General features: G+C 43.5%; 6 protein-coding genes across 6 annotated transcripts; 4 read left to right on the forward strand and 2 right to left on the reverse strand.

The window, feature by feature from the left end:
- The first annotated feature begins 350 nt into the window (after positions 1-350).
- V1516DRAFT_667914 (peptidase S8/S53 domain-containing protein) lies at positions 351-3,840 on the forward strand. Its single transcript, XM_066920920.1, has 3 exons — positions 351-1,270; positions 1,324-1,403; positions 1,457-3,840. The coding sequence occupies exons 1-3, from the start codon at positions 625-627 to the stop codon at positions 3,485-3,487; spliced, it is 2,757 nt and encodes a 918-aa protein (XP_066779728.1). The 5' UTR covers positions 351-624; the 3' UTR covers positions 3,488-3,840.
- V1516DRAFT_667915 (cyclin-like protein) lies at positions 3,841-5,519 on the forward strand. The gene is made up of 2 exons (XM_066920921.1): positions 3,841-4,330; positions 4,452-5,519. Exons 1-2 carry the CDS (start codon positions 4,114-4,116, stop codon positions 5,351-5,353), a joined length of 1,119 nt encoding a protein of 372 aa, XP_066779729.1. The 5' UTR covers positions 3,841-4,113; the 3' UTR covers positions 5,354-5,519.
- On the reverse strand, positions 5,431-7,384 carry V1516DRAFT_667917 (uncharacterized protein). Its single transcript, XM_066920922.1, has one exon. The coding sequence runs from the start codon at positions 7,115-7,117 to the stop codon at positions 5,621-5,623; it is 1,497 nt and encodes a 498-aa protein (XP_066779730.1). The 5' UTR covers positions 7,118-7,384; the 3' UTR covers positions 5,431-5,620.
- Positions 7,385-8,464: 1,080 nt separating this feature from the next.
- On the forward strand, positions 8,465-9,645 carry V1516DRAFT_667922 (uncharacterized protein). Its single transcript, XM_066920923.1, has one exon. It carries the CDS (start codon positions 8,632-8,634, stop codon positions 9,511-9,513), a length of 882 nt encoding a protein of 293 aa, XP_066779731.1. The 5' UTR covers positions 8,465-8,631; the 3' UTR covers positions 9,514-9,645.
- A 215-nt stretch (positions 9,646-9,860) lies between these two features.
- V1516DRAFT_617295 (complex proteins associated with Set1p component shg1-domain-containing protein) lies at positions 9,861-10,344 on the reverse strand (the record flags this gene model as incomplete). The annotated part of the gene is made up of 2 exons (XM_066919359.1): positions 9,861-10,154; positions 10,207-10,344. The coding sequence occupies 2 exons, from the start codon at positions 10,342-10,344 to the stop codon at positions 9,861-9,863; spliced, it is 432 nt and encodes a 143-aa protein (XP_066779732.1).
- Positions 10,345-10,889: 545 nt separating this feature from the next.
- On the forward strand, positions 10,890-14,367 carry V1516DRAFT_661629 (DNA polymerase family A-domain-containing protein; the record flags this gene model as incomplete). The annotated part of the gene is made up of 2 exons (XM_066920376.1): positions 10,890-10,980; positions 11,039-14,367. 2 exons carry the CDS (start codon positions 10,890-10,892, stop codon positions 14,365-14,367), a joined length of 3,420 nt encoding a protein of 1,139 aa, XP_066779733.1.
- Positions 14,368-14,374: the final 7 nt, after the last annotated feature.

Genomic DNA, 14,374 nt, shown 5'->3' on the forward strand with positions numbered 1-14,374 from the left:
TACAATTGCGATCTTGCTGGATCTCAGGATCATTGCGATACAATAGAGTTATTCTACGAATATACATTTACAGATGATTATTGCTTATTAATTGTTCATCTCTCAATTGCCTCAACCTCTCCTGGTTAACAAAGAAATTTTGAATAGTCATTCAACTTACTGTCGTGGCCAACACGTGCGGCGCTTATTATACATATCTGTTGAATATGGCTCACATATGGTATTAATGCGCCACATATACTCACGCACAGCGCACGTGAATTATGCGGCTCAGGTCATCGCGAGTCTCCATTGAATTGAGGCCACCTTTTTGTGGTTGCTTAGCGGACTCTCTCGAAGTTATTTTTTGTCCGAGAGCGAGCAGCGAGTCGAGATTCTCTTACTCTGCATGATAGTTTAGATTTTAAAGTCTATATCGGGAAAGCTCAAATCTGTTCCTTCGCCAATTGCTCCAGCTTTCCAGTCCGAATACCCTCATCTGTTCGGGTACTGGCGGCTACTCTGGACGCGTATTCGACTGCTTGTGTCGGTCTGTCTACGTTGTTTTCCAGCACGTCTGAACTGAGACCCGAAAGCAGTTGTTTCCTATCATTGACCTGGACTGTCTGAATTATCGAGATTAGAATGGCGGGTTTCCGTCTGCCATCCTCCAGTAGGCACCTCGGTCGCGGTCCGTTTAAAGCCCCTATTCATGATCTTCTAAGTATCTTCCTAGTTCTTGCTGTCTCGGCCTTCACAGTGGTCACAGCAGAACTGAATCCGCGCTCACATGTACTTGCACGAGACTATGCTGGTCGCGACTATTTTGCTGTCGAGCTTACCTGGCCAGATATACATATTTCTTCTGAGGCGATTGCGCTGGGCGTACCCGATCAGAATACTCTTACTAACCTGCATGCATTCGCTGCGGAGTATGGACTGCGGTTTGAGGAACAGCTTGGATCGCTCAGAGATCACTATCTTTTTTCTGCACCAAAGCCAAAACTTTATACCTCCGGTAAGGAGTTTGATGATTCCATTTCTCACGCTCTGAGTAAACGAGATCAGGCACAATACGGATCCGTGCAATATTTTGAGAAATTGAAACCGAAAAAGCTCCACAAAAGATTTCTCCCTCGGGAAGATCGACCCGCAGATTCTGCTCTTCAACCAATTAAAGACATCGAGAACGCCCTAGATATCCGTGATCCTGAGTTTGAAACCCAGTGGCATCTTCTGAATCCTTACCAACCTGGTCATGATATCAACGTCACTGGTGTCTGGCTCGCTGGTATATTTCCTCACTCTCCTCGGAACCATATTCTCAATATTAACTGTTGCTAGGCAATACGGGATCTGATGTAGTAACTGCTATTGTTGATGATGGACTGGATTACGAGAGTGATGATTTGCGCGATAACTTTGTAAGCTTTTTCGCAATTCTATGCAGTGCTATAAAACTGATATTTTATCCCAGTTTGCTAAAGGCTCGTACGATTTCAATGACCCAGGTCCATTACCAAATCCCAAATTAACGGACGATCGTCATGGTACTCGGTGTGCAGGTGAAATTGCTGCTGTCCGTAACAACGCTTGCGGAGTCGGTGTCGCATACAACTCTAAAGTGGCTGGAATTCGTATTCTTTCGAAAGAAATCACAGATGCTGATGAGGCTTTAGCACTCAATTACCGCATGGATGTGAACGATATTTACTCGTGCTCCTGGGGTCCACCTGACGATGGAAAAGCCATGGATGCTCCTGGGAATCTAATCAAGCGTGCTTTTATTAATGGAGTTCAGAATGGGCGGGGAGGTCTGGGGTCGGTATATGTATTTGCAAGCGGTAATGGAGCCCAAAATGGCGATAACTGCAATTTTGATGGATATACAAATAGCATTTACTCTATCACAGTCGGCGCAATAGATCGGAAGGGACTTCATCCATATTATGCCGAAGATTGTTCAGCACAGCTAGTCGTTACTTATTCTTCTGGTTCGGGTGATCATATTCACACAACTGACGTTGGTAAAAATACTTGCACAGATCAGCATGGAGGAACTTCTGCAGCGGCACCTATTGCAGCAGGCATATTTGCTCTCGTGCTGTCCGAGAGGCCAGATCTCACCTGGCGTGATGTTCAGTATCTAGCAATGGAAACGGCTGTACAGGTTCCTAATTCTGATGGTCTATGGCAGACGACTGCGATTGGCAAGCAATTTTCCCACAGATACGGATATGGAAAGATCGATGCATACTCCTTAGTTGAGAGGGCTAAGAAATGGAAAAATGTTAAACCACAAGCATGGCTTGACACAGAGGTTATGACTGTTCACTCTGAAATTCCATCTGGAAAGGACGGCATTTCTTCATTGATTACAATTGACGTTGATGCTCTACGCAAAGCTAATCTTGCACGACTTGAACATGTTCAGGTTACGGTTGATATCCGACACCAGCGCCGGGGTGACATATCGGTTTTGCTTGAATCGCCTACTGGAGTTGTTTCGATTCTTGCGACTCAGCGCATGTTTGATGTAAGCAGAGACGGGATGATCAATTGGACATTCATGACCGTTGCTCATTGGGGTGAGACAGGCGTTGGGTCTTGGAAGCTCACTGTCAAGGATGAAGCCAATCCTACATTTACTGGTTCCTTGGAGAGTTGGAATATGCGGATCTGGGGAGAAGCTATAGACGTAGCGCGAGCAAAACCGTTTCCGATGCCACATGGTAATCCGGGTGAGGAGCCAACGCCAACAGATACTTTTCCAACTCCTACTACTGTCACTTCTGCTACGGAAACCACTCTGACAACACCCGAAGTTGATCCAGAAGAGCCTTCTACTACTTCAGCAAACATCACTCCCGTTGAATCGTCAGGCTTGCCAAGCTCAACACAAGATTCTTCTCTGGATGACGAATACGACGACAGTGATCCATCACCTGACAACAGTAAATCTGAAAATAGCTGGTTCAATTTCATTCCTGCCATTGGCATATCTTCGGACAAAGCTATCTGGATATATGGCGCCGCTCTAATCATTTTCGGATTTGTCGCACTTATTATTGTCTACCTTTGTATTCAGAGACGGAACCGACGATCTTTCCTTCGAGCGGCTACACATGATTCGAGTAGCGCTACCGGAGGCTCTGGTGGTCAAGAATATGAATTCCAAATTCTCAGAAATCATGGAGACCCTGCTGATATTTCTAATGCACTGGAGCGTGGTCGAGGAGTCGCTGTTGCTGATGGAAGAGCTGGGAGCCGACGTAAAGCAAGAGATTTGTACAATGCATTTGAAAACATTGAAGAAGACGATGCTTTTGCAGTCGATGACCTGCTATCAGATGTTGAAATTGACGACGACTTAGATGACGATGAAGGCGATATAGGACGTCAGGACGTCAGCAGGAACAAAGGATCGTCCTCAAGCTCCAGCAATGCAGGCGCATCGAAACGAACCTCGGAAGACAAAGAAAGACTTTTAGCATCGACTGGTCACTGAGATTATGACAAAAGAAAATCTAGTTGTATGTTTTATTGATAAAAGTTTGATCAATTGTTATGATTACTATGGTACTATAAATTATTGATTGGCACATCTTGGTAATAACTTGGGTTGTGGAGAGAGAGAGCTGCAAATTTTTGCAAATGCATATAGAATTACTTATACAGATGTATTTATATCATGACGATTCCTTGTAAAAGTTTCGGTGCAATTTTCAAGAGCAATTATTAGCATTTACATAATATAGAAGATCTAGGAGATTCTTGCTTGATCTCGTGATCATCATTCGACGATTAGCTAATCGTTGTAATCGAAGGGATTTGTATAATTTGCTAACATATCTTCTGCATGAGATTGGATCTAATCCTTTCTTCTTTATTTCCTCTCCTTGTGCTGGTTTGGCATCGACAACTGGATCAATTAGTTTTGCTCTTGTTTGGAAATTAATTTAAAAATTTATCATTTAGATTGGGTTTTTGATCAATTAAATATTTGTGTTAAAAGTTTTGCAGTGGCTGTGATTTTTTCGTTAAATCGTGAGACTAGAAGATAAAGGATCTTGTTGTGATTGCTTTTTGCCACTCGATTTCATTCGATACCCGGCGTTACCAGTCGAGTGAATAATGATCAAATCCAGTTGGAATGGTTCATCGTCGACTGCGTTGGCGTCAAGATCACCGACTGCCACATTAGTGTCGCCATTGCCAGTTCCACCACCAGCGTCAGAGCTTCCATTTCATCGAAACCTCAACGTCCATTTGATATGCCCGGATTGCAGAGAGGATCCGCCTCATTTGGTCGAGAATTTTAGCGATGGAGATATGGTTTGTGAGTCGTGTGGTACGTAGTATCTTTGCCTTCTTTGATTTTTGCCAGAGGTTCTCCAAAGTACAGAATAGACTGGACAAAAGGGAAGGCAGAATCTAAGTAAACTATTTTATATCTGACATGTTTCTACAAGGTCTCGTGCTAGGTGCTCGTATTGTTGATACCAGGTCCGAATGGCGTACGTTTGCCAATGACGATCAAGGTTCGGATGATCCTTCCCGTGTTGGAGAACCAGTGAATCCTTTGTTGGATGGTGGCCAACTCGGTACAACGATCTCTTTCTTATCAAACAATAGCAGTGCATCGCGAGAGCTGAACAGAGCTCAAAATAAATCTTCACAGGATAAACGGGATCAGCATCTACATGCTGCATACGCGAAAATTTCGTCGATGTGTGATCGGTACCATCTTCCGCGGGTAGTACAAGATACGGCGAAGGACATTTATAAGAAAGTTGAAGACCATCGGGCTTTGAAGGGCAAGTCCACTGAGAGTATTGAAGCTGCTGCAATTTTTATTGCGTGTCGTCAAGCCAATGTTGCTCGTTCTTTCAAGGAGATTGGCCTGCTAACTTCGGTTCCGAAGAAGGAGCTTGGAAGGGTTTTCAAAATTATAGATGCTATTCTTCAAGAGGGTGGTCAGATGGGTGGAGCTGTATCGGCAGTGACAGCTGCAGAGTCTGATTATCAATCTGTGGGTACGAGCGCGGAGGATCTGATGAATCGATTCTGTTCGCATCTAGGTCTTTCATCTCAAGTATCTAGCGGGGCACAACTCATTGCGCGCCGGGTGACAAAGGAAGGCATCCTCGCCGGTCGGTCGCCGATTTCGATTGCGGCAGCGACGATTTACATGGCAGCAGGTCTGTTTGGCGAGGCGCAGAGTGCAAGCAAGATTGCTGAGCGAGCTGGTGTGAGTGACGGTACCATTAAAACCAGTTATAAATTTCTCTGGGAAGCTAGAGATAAACTGATTGATCCGCAATGGCTTGAATCTGGTCGCGCTTCCTTGGCTGGGCTACCCAAAGCTCAGTAAATTATGAAGGGCTATTCCTTCCATCAGCAGAAATTATTTTTTGATAAATGATTTCATCTAAGAGAATAAATTTTATCCTGGACGTAAGGTTTATTTTGCTGGGATACAAAATAAGTATATTTTATATTATTTGGACGAAAAGGTAATAAAGAGTTATATTTTAAAATAGCGCCGTATCCAGTACATATCTAAGCGTATGTATGCGTAAGTGTGCATGTGTGATGCATGTATGCATGTATGTCTGTTTGTACAAAACCAAGATCGAATTCAAAAGGAAACCAGGATGGCGTTCAAGTTGAGCATCCCATATAGTTCTCGTCGAACTGCGCGATCAATAGTGTGATTCATTTGCTGCTCAGCTAATTCGTCCGGAGACAGAACTTTCGGATGGGACTCCGCACGGTTCAAGAGGCATGATGTGTTGACGCCTGTCTTTAGAAGTTTCGGAGATCCATCTGCGAGAACAACGATAGCTCGATCATTCATTGGCAGAAGCTGTGAAATCATGACTCCCGCATCGACTAATGTAGATGGAGAGGTATCTGAACCGAACAATTCGCGATAGTACAAGCCACCGCGAGAGGAATCAAAGCATCTAAGTGCACCATCTGCAGATCCGGCAATGACAATCTCTGATGACCACGAGGGCTGGGCTAAAGACAAAAGCGCTGAGCGGGCTGCAGAAAACCGATTGACCCAAAGAGCTCCTTGTCGGTTGGAATCAGGCCGGCATGGGTTTGGATGCAGCTCCAAAGTACCGCGACCATTGTATTCCCCGGCTGCTACTATCTCGCCTGTTTTTGGGATCGTGATAAGTGAGCATAAAGAGTGTGCGCCAGAGTAGGATGTATGAATGGGTGTATTAGAATACCGTCGAATATCGTAGGTTAATACTGAAGGGAATCGACCGGAGGCTGTGTAGGTCCATGAAGAGTGGCTGGACGAAATTAGAGACAGAGAGCATCCAGGAACAGCGGTCGAGAGAGAAGGTTGCCGACAAGGGGAACGAGAATCAAAACCATAAATATTCCCATTCGTTGCAACAGCTAATGGTTGTAGACCATTTGAGGAAGAGGAGTCTGCAGAGATAGCTGTAATCTCGCGTGCAAGTGTAACCTCGGAAATTTTCCGAAATGAGAGGAGGTCCCACTCCTGCAAAACATTTCCAGCCGTGATCCAGATCCGACTTGCAAGTCGATCGACCTTAACAAAACTGTTTGTAGCTTCGCTTAATTCAGGAATAAAAGCCACAGATCCTTCTGTCCGCAGTTTATAATGCTCTTCATCGATGACCGACCAAAGACCGACTGAGGAATTGTCCATTGTACCTAGAAACAATCTTTGATCTAAGTCTAGCCAGTCCATAGAAAATACGCTTGAGCTGGTAGTATTTGAACGCTTCAAGTTTGGAAAATTAAACGGGACCTCAGAATTGACGGCTAGGCTGGGATAATCTCGACCAGTCTCATACTCCTCCCATATTGCTCCTTGCAAACTAACGTCAGAATTGAGCAATACATATCTTTCAAAATAGTCCTCGTCGACATCGATCTCGCGGGCGGGTATGAATGGATACCACAAGGTCCGAGAAGTTTTAACTCGTGTATACAGCTCGCGCGATACGGTCGACAACGCTAGCATATCTTTAGGCTCTAGAAACGCCAATATTGAACTGATGATTTCGAACGGTAGTGCGAGCAGAGTTGGAGAGCAAGAGGGACATGGTGCTGTTATCAAATCGGATCTAATCGCAGATGTGGACATGATATGATCAGCCGTAAGTAACCACACACGCTAAGCACTTGCTCAAATAACAATTCAATACTATTCCAAGGGAATTTAGGCAATCAAGCGAGAAATTTGGACCTGCTCTGATAACGACATCGCGGCTACAGACCCCAACCAGGTCGTCCCAACTAGCTTCCCTATCTATGGTCTTCGTCCATTGAACCATGACCTTTGCAGTAACTGAATGTAGAATCAGAATCAGGAATAATTCATTTGCAAAGATGAAAGTAATTTTGAATTTTTGCTTCCGCACACAGACTCCAGGACAAGCAGGTCATGCGCAAACGCTTCAAACAATTAAGAACCAATCATTCACGCATGCATTTGATGAGGTTGTTATTTTAGGTTGTTTAAAAATTCTTTGTGCTGAAGCACTCATTATTGAATCTTGTACGCTCGATAATTGACTCGTTGTCTTCTACAGTGATTGATCCGAGATAATATCCGGCAAAACGTAGCTAGTGGTTTGCCATCAAGGGAACAGTTACTTCGAGACGGTACTATCTAAAGTTATTCTTCTATCCATGAAATACTGCTAACTTTGATTAAACCAAAGTTTTAAAAAATACAAGGTTCATGCATGAACTGTGCATTAGGATTAAGATCCAGATTTAATGCTCTTCAGACGTTGGACTTTTAATAGCACATAGATCGTATTAGAGATTAGATCAGATAATTATAAAACAGATGATATTGTATCTAAACATGTAAGCATTATGGTGCGACCGATAGGGCGATTTGTAGCGTAATAATTCTGCAATGGATGACAAAGGTCATATTGTTTCCTTTTTTCTTGTACTGCACAACGGAGAACATCTTATTTCAGACTGTCATACAATAATGCACTCCTGAAGCTGTTTCACTTGCCATTGCCATAGGTTGTAGACTTCAAAGTGTCGGAAAAGAACAGAAATAATTGTATAATATACTACCATGAAATCTAAATCGCTAAAGCATAAAAATGTGATTTGCGGATATGTTGCAGAGCTCGAGTAGTCTGTCTTTCTCAAAATTTCTGTATAGATGGAAAAACTATTTTCCTGAACACCATGGATTGAACTGCTTTTCTATCCTTTTTTGCTTTATCTTCAATCTCATATTTCAATTTTAGTGTTCAATTTCAATTCAAAAAATTTCAATTCGAAATATAGCGCGCCTTTCCAGACCTTACCTCACTGCCGGAGAGGATCAACAATAATCCGCGCTATCTCCCAAACTAGCAGTGGATCAGCCAATTTAGGAAGTGCACTAGCCCAACACAGCTGATGAGCAAGCTGAACACGGAATTTCGGAGCCCGGAGGCCGCATCTCAACGGGACCATAAAAACTGCTGCGCAGCGGGTCCCGTAAATAATCGCCATCGTATCCTTTCTAGCCGATATTTTCTGAGTGTCACTTCAGATTAGTCTCTAGTGAAAATACAGTTATCTTTTGCCGTTTCTATTTGTTCTAGCTTATTAGTAACGACTACGAATCAATCACATTTCTAAATGTCTTCGCAAAGGCCGGCTTTGACAAACTCGCCGGCTTCCGGTATGGCCGCTGCTCTTCCTCCAATCTCTCCGGAAATTTCATGCACTGCACGCAGTCTGTCTCCGCATAGTGCAGCTACATCTTCAGCTGGCAGTCCGATCTATTTTCGCGCTACTGCTGCCAGTGACATGACTGCTCCGTCAGCTCGGCCTGATTCTCCGATTTCGCCATCAAATACCCATTCACCGTTCAGCCCAGTTTCCAACTATGCCAGCAGTCTCTCATCAAATCGCAGGGACTCAGCGTCGAATACACTCGCAGTTTTCTCCCGTCTACAAATTTCGCGTCGCAGGCGGACGTCGTCCTCGGCTCCATCGCCGCCCTCGTTCGGCAGGCATGATTCAGACTTCACTAACAGCTCTGATGACAACGAAGATGAAACAGAAGATGAAATTGCATCTACTATGCGGCTATTACTAGAATCTAGCTATAATTCAAGTCATAGTAAATTAGCTTGCTATCCTGATCGGTCGGCAGACTGTGAATTACCGACCGGTTTTAAGCGTGGCTGGGGATGGCAATTTTCTGCTTCTTCAACACCCTCTAACGACTCTGAGGACCACACAGCCCTCGATGGTCTTAATTCTCATCACAGATTACGCAGTGTTAGTCGTGGCCGTTCTCTTTCAAGACACCATCTGAATCTAGTTGCGACGAAACGCAGCCGTCGCCCAAGCCATTCCCGGACTCGCCGCAATGCGCGATGCTTTTATGACTCCCCTGAGAGGGTCCATTCAACCGACGGACACTCAAGATTTTCCAGAAGAATAAATATCCAGGATCGACAAGTTTCAAGAAGAGAACGAAATAGAAGCATGAGTCCTTTTAGCAGTCGGTAATTTTTTGTTAAATTATATATGTATTAACTTTGTTTTTGGGAGTTTAATCGATAGCTGGTTCTAGTTAAAGTCAGCATATATATTGTTTATGCATATAGAAAATATCGAAATTATTTAGTTTTGTGTCACATACATTACATGACATTACATGACTCTTGATGATTTTCTTGCATGAGTCAGGTCAAGACAGCCGCATTCTTACGATGCAGCATAAGCTGATCTGGTAAGCAGGTTCCGGTGGTAGATGCGACTGCGCGAATTTGGAGTACTGGTATCTTGCTGCATCCTGAAATTTTCTCGTACTTTTTATTGTAAGTTCATTGCCAGCCCTTACGGGGTCTAGAGCGCTATTTATTCGCAAGAGTCTCAGTAGGCGTTGATAGATTCTCTCTATTCTTCTGGCTCTGCAATTCCTGAAACACCTCTCTGATCATCTGCCGAATCTCACTCATAAGTTCGTCATTTTTTGTAGATACTTTCCGTTCAACGTATTTATTTACGCCGCCAAATGCCACTGATCGATTCACGCTGCCCTCCAACAGCGCTGCCGCTTTGCCACGGTTCCTTCGGGCAAGAGAAGCAATAGATGTATCGGACTCGATTTGAGTCTGAATGGCGGTGATTAGAGACGAATGTGCATCCTATTTAGCCGTTAGTCGTGTTCTCACACTTTGAAATGGCTGAATAACCTACACTCTCTTTGAATTCTGTAAACAAGCGTTTGCGGATGTTGTCAAACAAACCTCGTCTTTTCAGTACTGTCAGAATCTCTTCTGCTGTGACTGGGGTTTCAGCAGCACCATTCGCACTCTCTGAAGACATTTCTACCATTTCTAACGATCTGAATATCTTAGTATCCAACTGTCTCTCATTATATTGATCCTAGCTCGCTGATCTCAATCTCTAAATTAATATATCCAAATAATATCCAATCAATTCGATTGATCACCAGTTCGGGTCCAGTGCGGCTTTGAGATGATCTTTCAGCCAGATTAGGAAACTAAACAAACAATTAAGCTTCGGACGTAGGGTTACAGTTTTAGGTAAACAAACAATAAAGAATACAAGTTCTGCCTGGTCATCATCACCTCAGCGAGATTTCGATACGCATTTTTTTCGTTGCCTGACTGTTACTTGCGTATTCTTTTTGCTGATGTGCGATTTTCACTTTTGATTAGTTCAATTTTCTTTTCCTACTTCATTAATTCGTGCTCTAGCAGCAGGCCGTACGTTAAAATTCTTGTTGAAGACCCATCTCTCATGATCTCTAACTCCGTTCACAGTATCCTATCATTCTTAGAATTCTCAAAGATCAAATGTCTCACGAATCGGCTCATATATAAGATATGCTTTGTTTTAGACCTACATACTGCATAATGCGGTATGCAGAACCGTCTAAGATTCTTCGCCGCCTTATTACGACCTGTTCAACAAGATCGCTGGTTTCGACAACACCCTCTTCTTCTTGTGCGTTGCCCTATTTATTTCTTAAACTTGTGTAACTTACTGATCTTGTGATGGCTAGATATTGATATAAAGCGAACTTCACAGAACGCTCAAAATGCATCTTTTCAAGAATTTTCAAAATCCAATATTGACGCTCTTTTCAATGATTTTCAGGATTTCAAGTCGGAGGAAAACCCCATGACTTCTCAGCTCGACGATATTCCTCTGATTGATGGGTCTAGGTTATCTACTGCAAGAGTATCAAAGAATGTTTTGACAGCAAAGAAGAAACCCGGCCGCCCTAGCAAGAAAGCTAAGTCGAAAATGCTTCATTTGACTCCGCGAATGCAAGAGATCCGACGTAAGGCTACTGAATATGCTCTTCCCGTTGATGAAAAAGGAGAGAAAATATTCAATGAGGCAGGGATTCAGCTTCTTGGATCGGATTTGCATACTCAAGTATTCCCCGAAAAATCACAGACAATTAATAAGCAGTCGATTCAGCTCTCCAGAGAGCATTTAGCCCTTCATGATCTCTTGGGAAAAAAAACCTCGTCTCAAAAGTCTCTGTCCTTCCGGCTGCCGCCTCTTCATGGAAGTACTCTGGATGAGCATTTTCAACGAATCGGAAAGTCATTTTGCGAACCTTATCTCTCAATTGCCTCCTCTTTCATTGACCTGCAGAATTTACCACCTATGCCTGCTAGCTGGATTTCACGCTCCGGATGGACCAAGTACGAGCCAGGATTTGAGCCAAAATCTGTCGATTATCCTGACGGAGAAGCGATAGCGTTTGACACGGAAGTCTTATATAAGGAGTCTCCGTTTGCAGTCATAGCTGTTGCTATGACAAAAAATGCCTGGTTTTGTTGGCTTTCTCCTTGGCTATTGGGTGAATCTGAAGTTATTAAGCAATTGATTCCAATGGGTTCCCACAACACAGAGCAAGTCATCGTGGGCCATAACGTTAGCTATGATCGCATTCGAGTTCAAGACGAATACAATTTTAAGTCATCCAAGGCCATGTATATGGACACTATGTCGTTGCACATTGCTTGTAATGGAATGTCCAGCCAGCAGCGCCCTACTTATATGAAGTATAAGAAAGATACCGAACTTGAAGACGAATTAACCGAAGATCCTGAATTTTTGACCTCTGGAATGACTCCGCGCCCAAGTCTTGCTTTGACAGAAGATGAACCATGGTTGAAAGAAAGTTCAGTTAATGCTTTGCGAGATGTAGCCAAACATCATGTCGGAATCAAGATCGACAAGTCTGTTCGAGATGAATTTGGTGTATTGGGCCGAGATAAGATAACAGCGTCCCTTGATAAATATGTTGAATACTGCGCCACGGACGTTCAAACTACGTTCTTGATCTTCCAAAAATTATTTCCTCGGTTTCTTGAGCTTTGCCCTCATCCGATATCGTTTTCTGCCTTGCGATACGTGGCGGATGAATTTCTTCCTATTAATAAATCTTGGGACAAGTACATCAAATCTGCTGAGTCTACTTATCAAAATCTGTTGAGTGGTTTATATGAACGTTTAGTTACACTTGCCGAAAACGCTGTGGCTCTACGAAATCAACCTGAAAAGTTCCAAAGTGATCCTTGGTTAAGCCAACTGGATTGGACGATCAAAGAATTGCGTATGACCAAAGGATCTAAAAACAAACCATCAAGACCCGTCAAGAATCAGAAGTTACCGGGTTATCCGGAATGGTACAGAAAATTGTTCGAGAAGGAAGGTGCGGAAATGAAGATATCAGTTCGCAGTCGAACTGCAGTTATTTTGCTTCGTATGTCTTGGGACGGCAATCCTCTTGAATGGACGGATTCGTATGGTTGGACTTTTAGAGCACCAATCCAAAGCTTTGCGAAGTTTAAAAATTTGAATTACTCGCTTTGCCAGAACGTCGATTCTGAGTCTTCTCAGCCTAGATTCAAGGTTCCTCACAAAGATGGTCCCTCAGCTCGCTGTGCATCACCTTTAGCTAAAGGATTTGCCAAATATTTTGAAGACAAAATTTTAACTTCGGAGTATTCACTTGGTCAAGAGGCTCTAAAGATGAATGCAATGTGTTCCTATTGGATCAGTGCACGCGATAGAATTTGCAGCCAAGTGCCGATCTATTCGGAGGACACTGATCTCGGGATCAACCCATCGACTAATGGTGATCGCGGAGTGGGTATTATATTGCCATCTATCGTTCCCATGGGTACTATTACTCGTCGTGCGGTTGAAAATACCTGGCTGACCGCGAGTAATGCCAAAAAGGACAGATTAGGATCCGAGCTAAAGGCTATGGTTCAAGCTCCGGATGGATACAAATTTGTTGGTGCCGACGTTGACTCTGAGGAACTTTGGATAGCTAGTCTTGTTGGTGACTCTGCATTTGGTATGCACGGTGCGACTGCGATTGGTTGGATGACTTTGGAAGGAACAAAATCTGCCGGGACGGATTTGCATTCGAAGACAGCTAGTATTTTGAAGATATCTAGGAACAGTGCGAAAATTTTCAATTATGGACGAATATATGGAGCAGGTTTGAGTTTTGCCAAGCAGCTGTTACAGCAGTTTAATCCGGAAGTGACTATGAAAGAGGCCGAGGAAACGGCGTCCGAGCTATATAAGTCGACTAAAGGAGGGCAGTACAAAGGTTCGCAGACCAAGAAGTTCAAGGTGCCAAAATATTACTGGCATGGGGGAACTGAGTCCATTATGTTCAATAAGTTAGAAGAGATTGCTAATGAAGAGACTCCGAGAACTCCAGTTCTTGGATGTGCAATCACGGACGCTCTAAAGAGCGTGAATCTGAAGAAGTCAAGCTTTATGACCTCTCGAATCAACTGGACGATCCAATCTAGTGGTGTTGACTACTTGCATTTACTGATAATTTCGATGCAATATTTGATAGATGTCTACAAAATAGATGCAAGGTTGGTGCTCACAGTACACGACGAGATTCGTTATTTGGTGAAGGATGAAGATAAGTATAGGGCAGCGATGGCGCTCCAAGTCAGCAATATCTGGACGCGGGCTATGTTTTGCGAGCAAGTAGGTATATATAACTTACCGCAGTCCTGCGCATTCTTCTCCGCAGTTGATATCGATACAGTTATCAGGAAGGAAGTTGACATGCCATGCGTGACACCTTCACATCCCGATCCCATTCCTCCTGGAGAGTCGCTGGATATCAATCAACTGCTAGAGAAACCAGAAGCTGAACTTGGCGAGCCTCAAGTTGATCTCCATCTTGATAGCATTAATGTCGAACAGCGACCAACATCGTTCGCAGTGATGGAGCAGAATCGTGGTTTGAATAAAAACCTTTTTCGAAGTTCTGCTATGACATTGTCCTATCTTAGTGCTCAAGTCAGTCCAGATGGGAGACCTTATTGCTAAATCATAG

Source organism: Lipomyces oligophaga, assembly GCF_038497815.1.
Source record: "Lipomyces oligophaga strain CBS 7107 unplaced genomic scaffold V1516scaffold_1, whole genome shotgun sequence".
Lineage (NCBI taxonomy): Eukaryota > Fungi > Ascomycota > Lipomycetes > Lipomycetales > Lipomycetaceae > Lipomyces > [Lipomyces] oligophaga.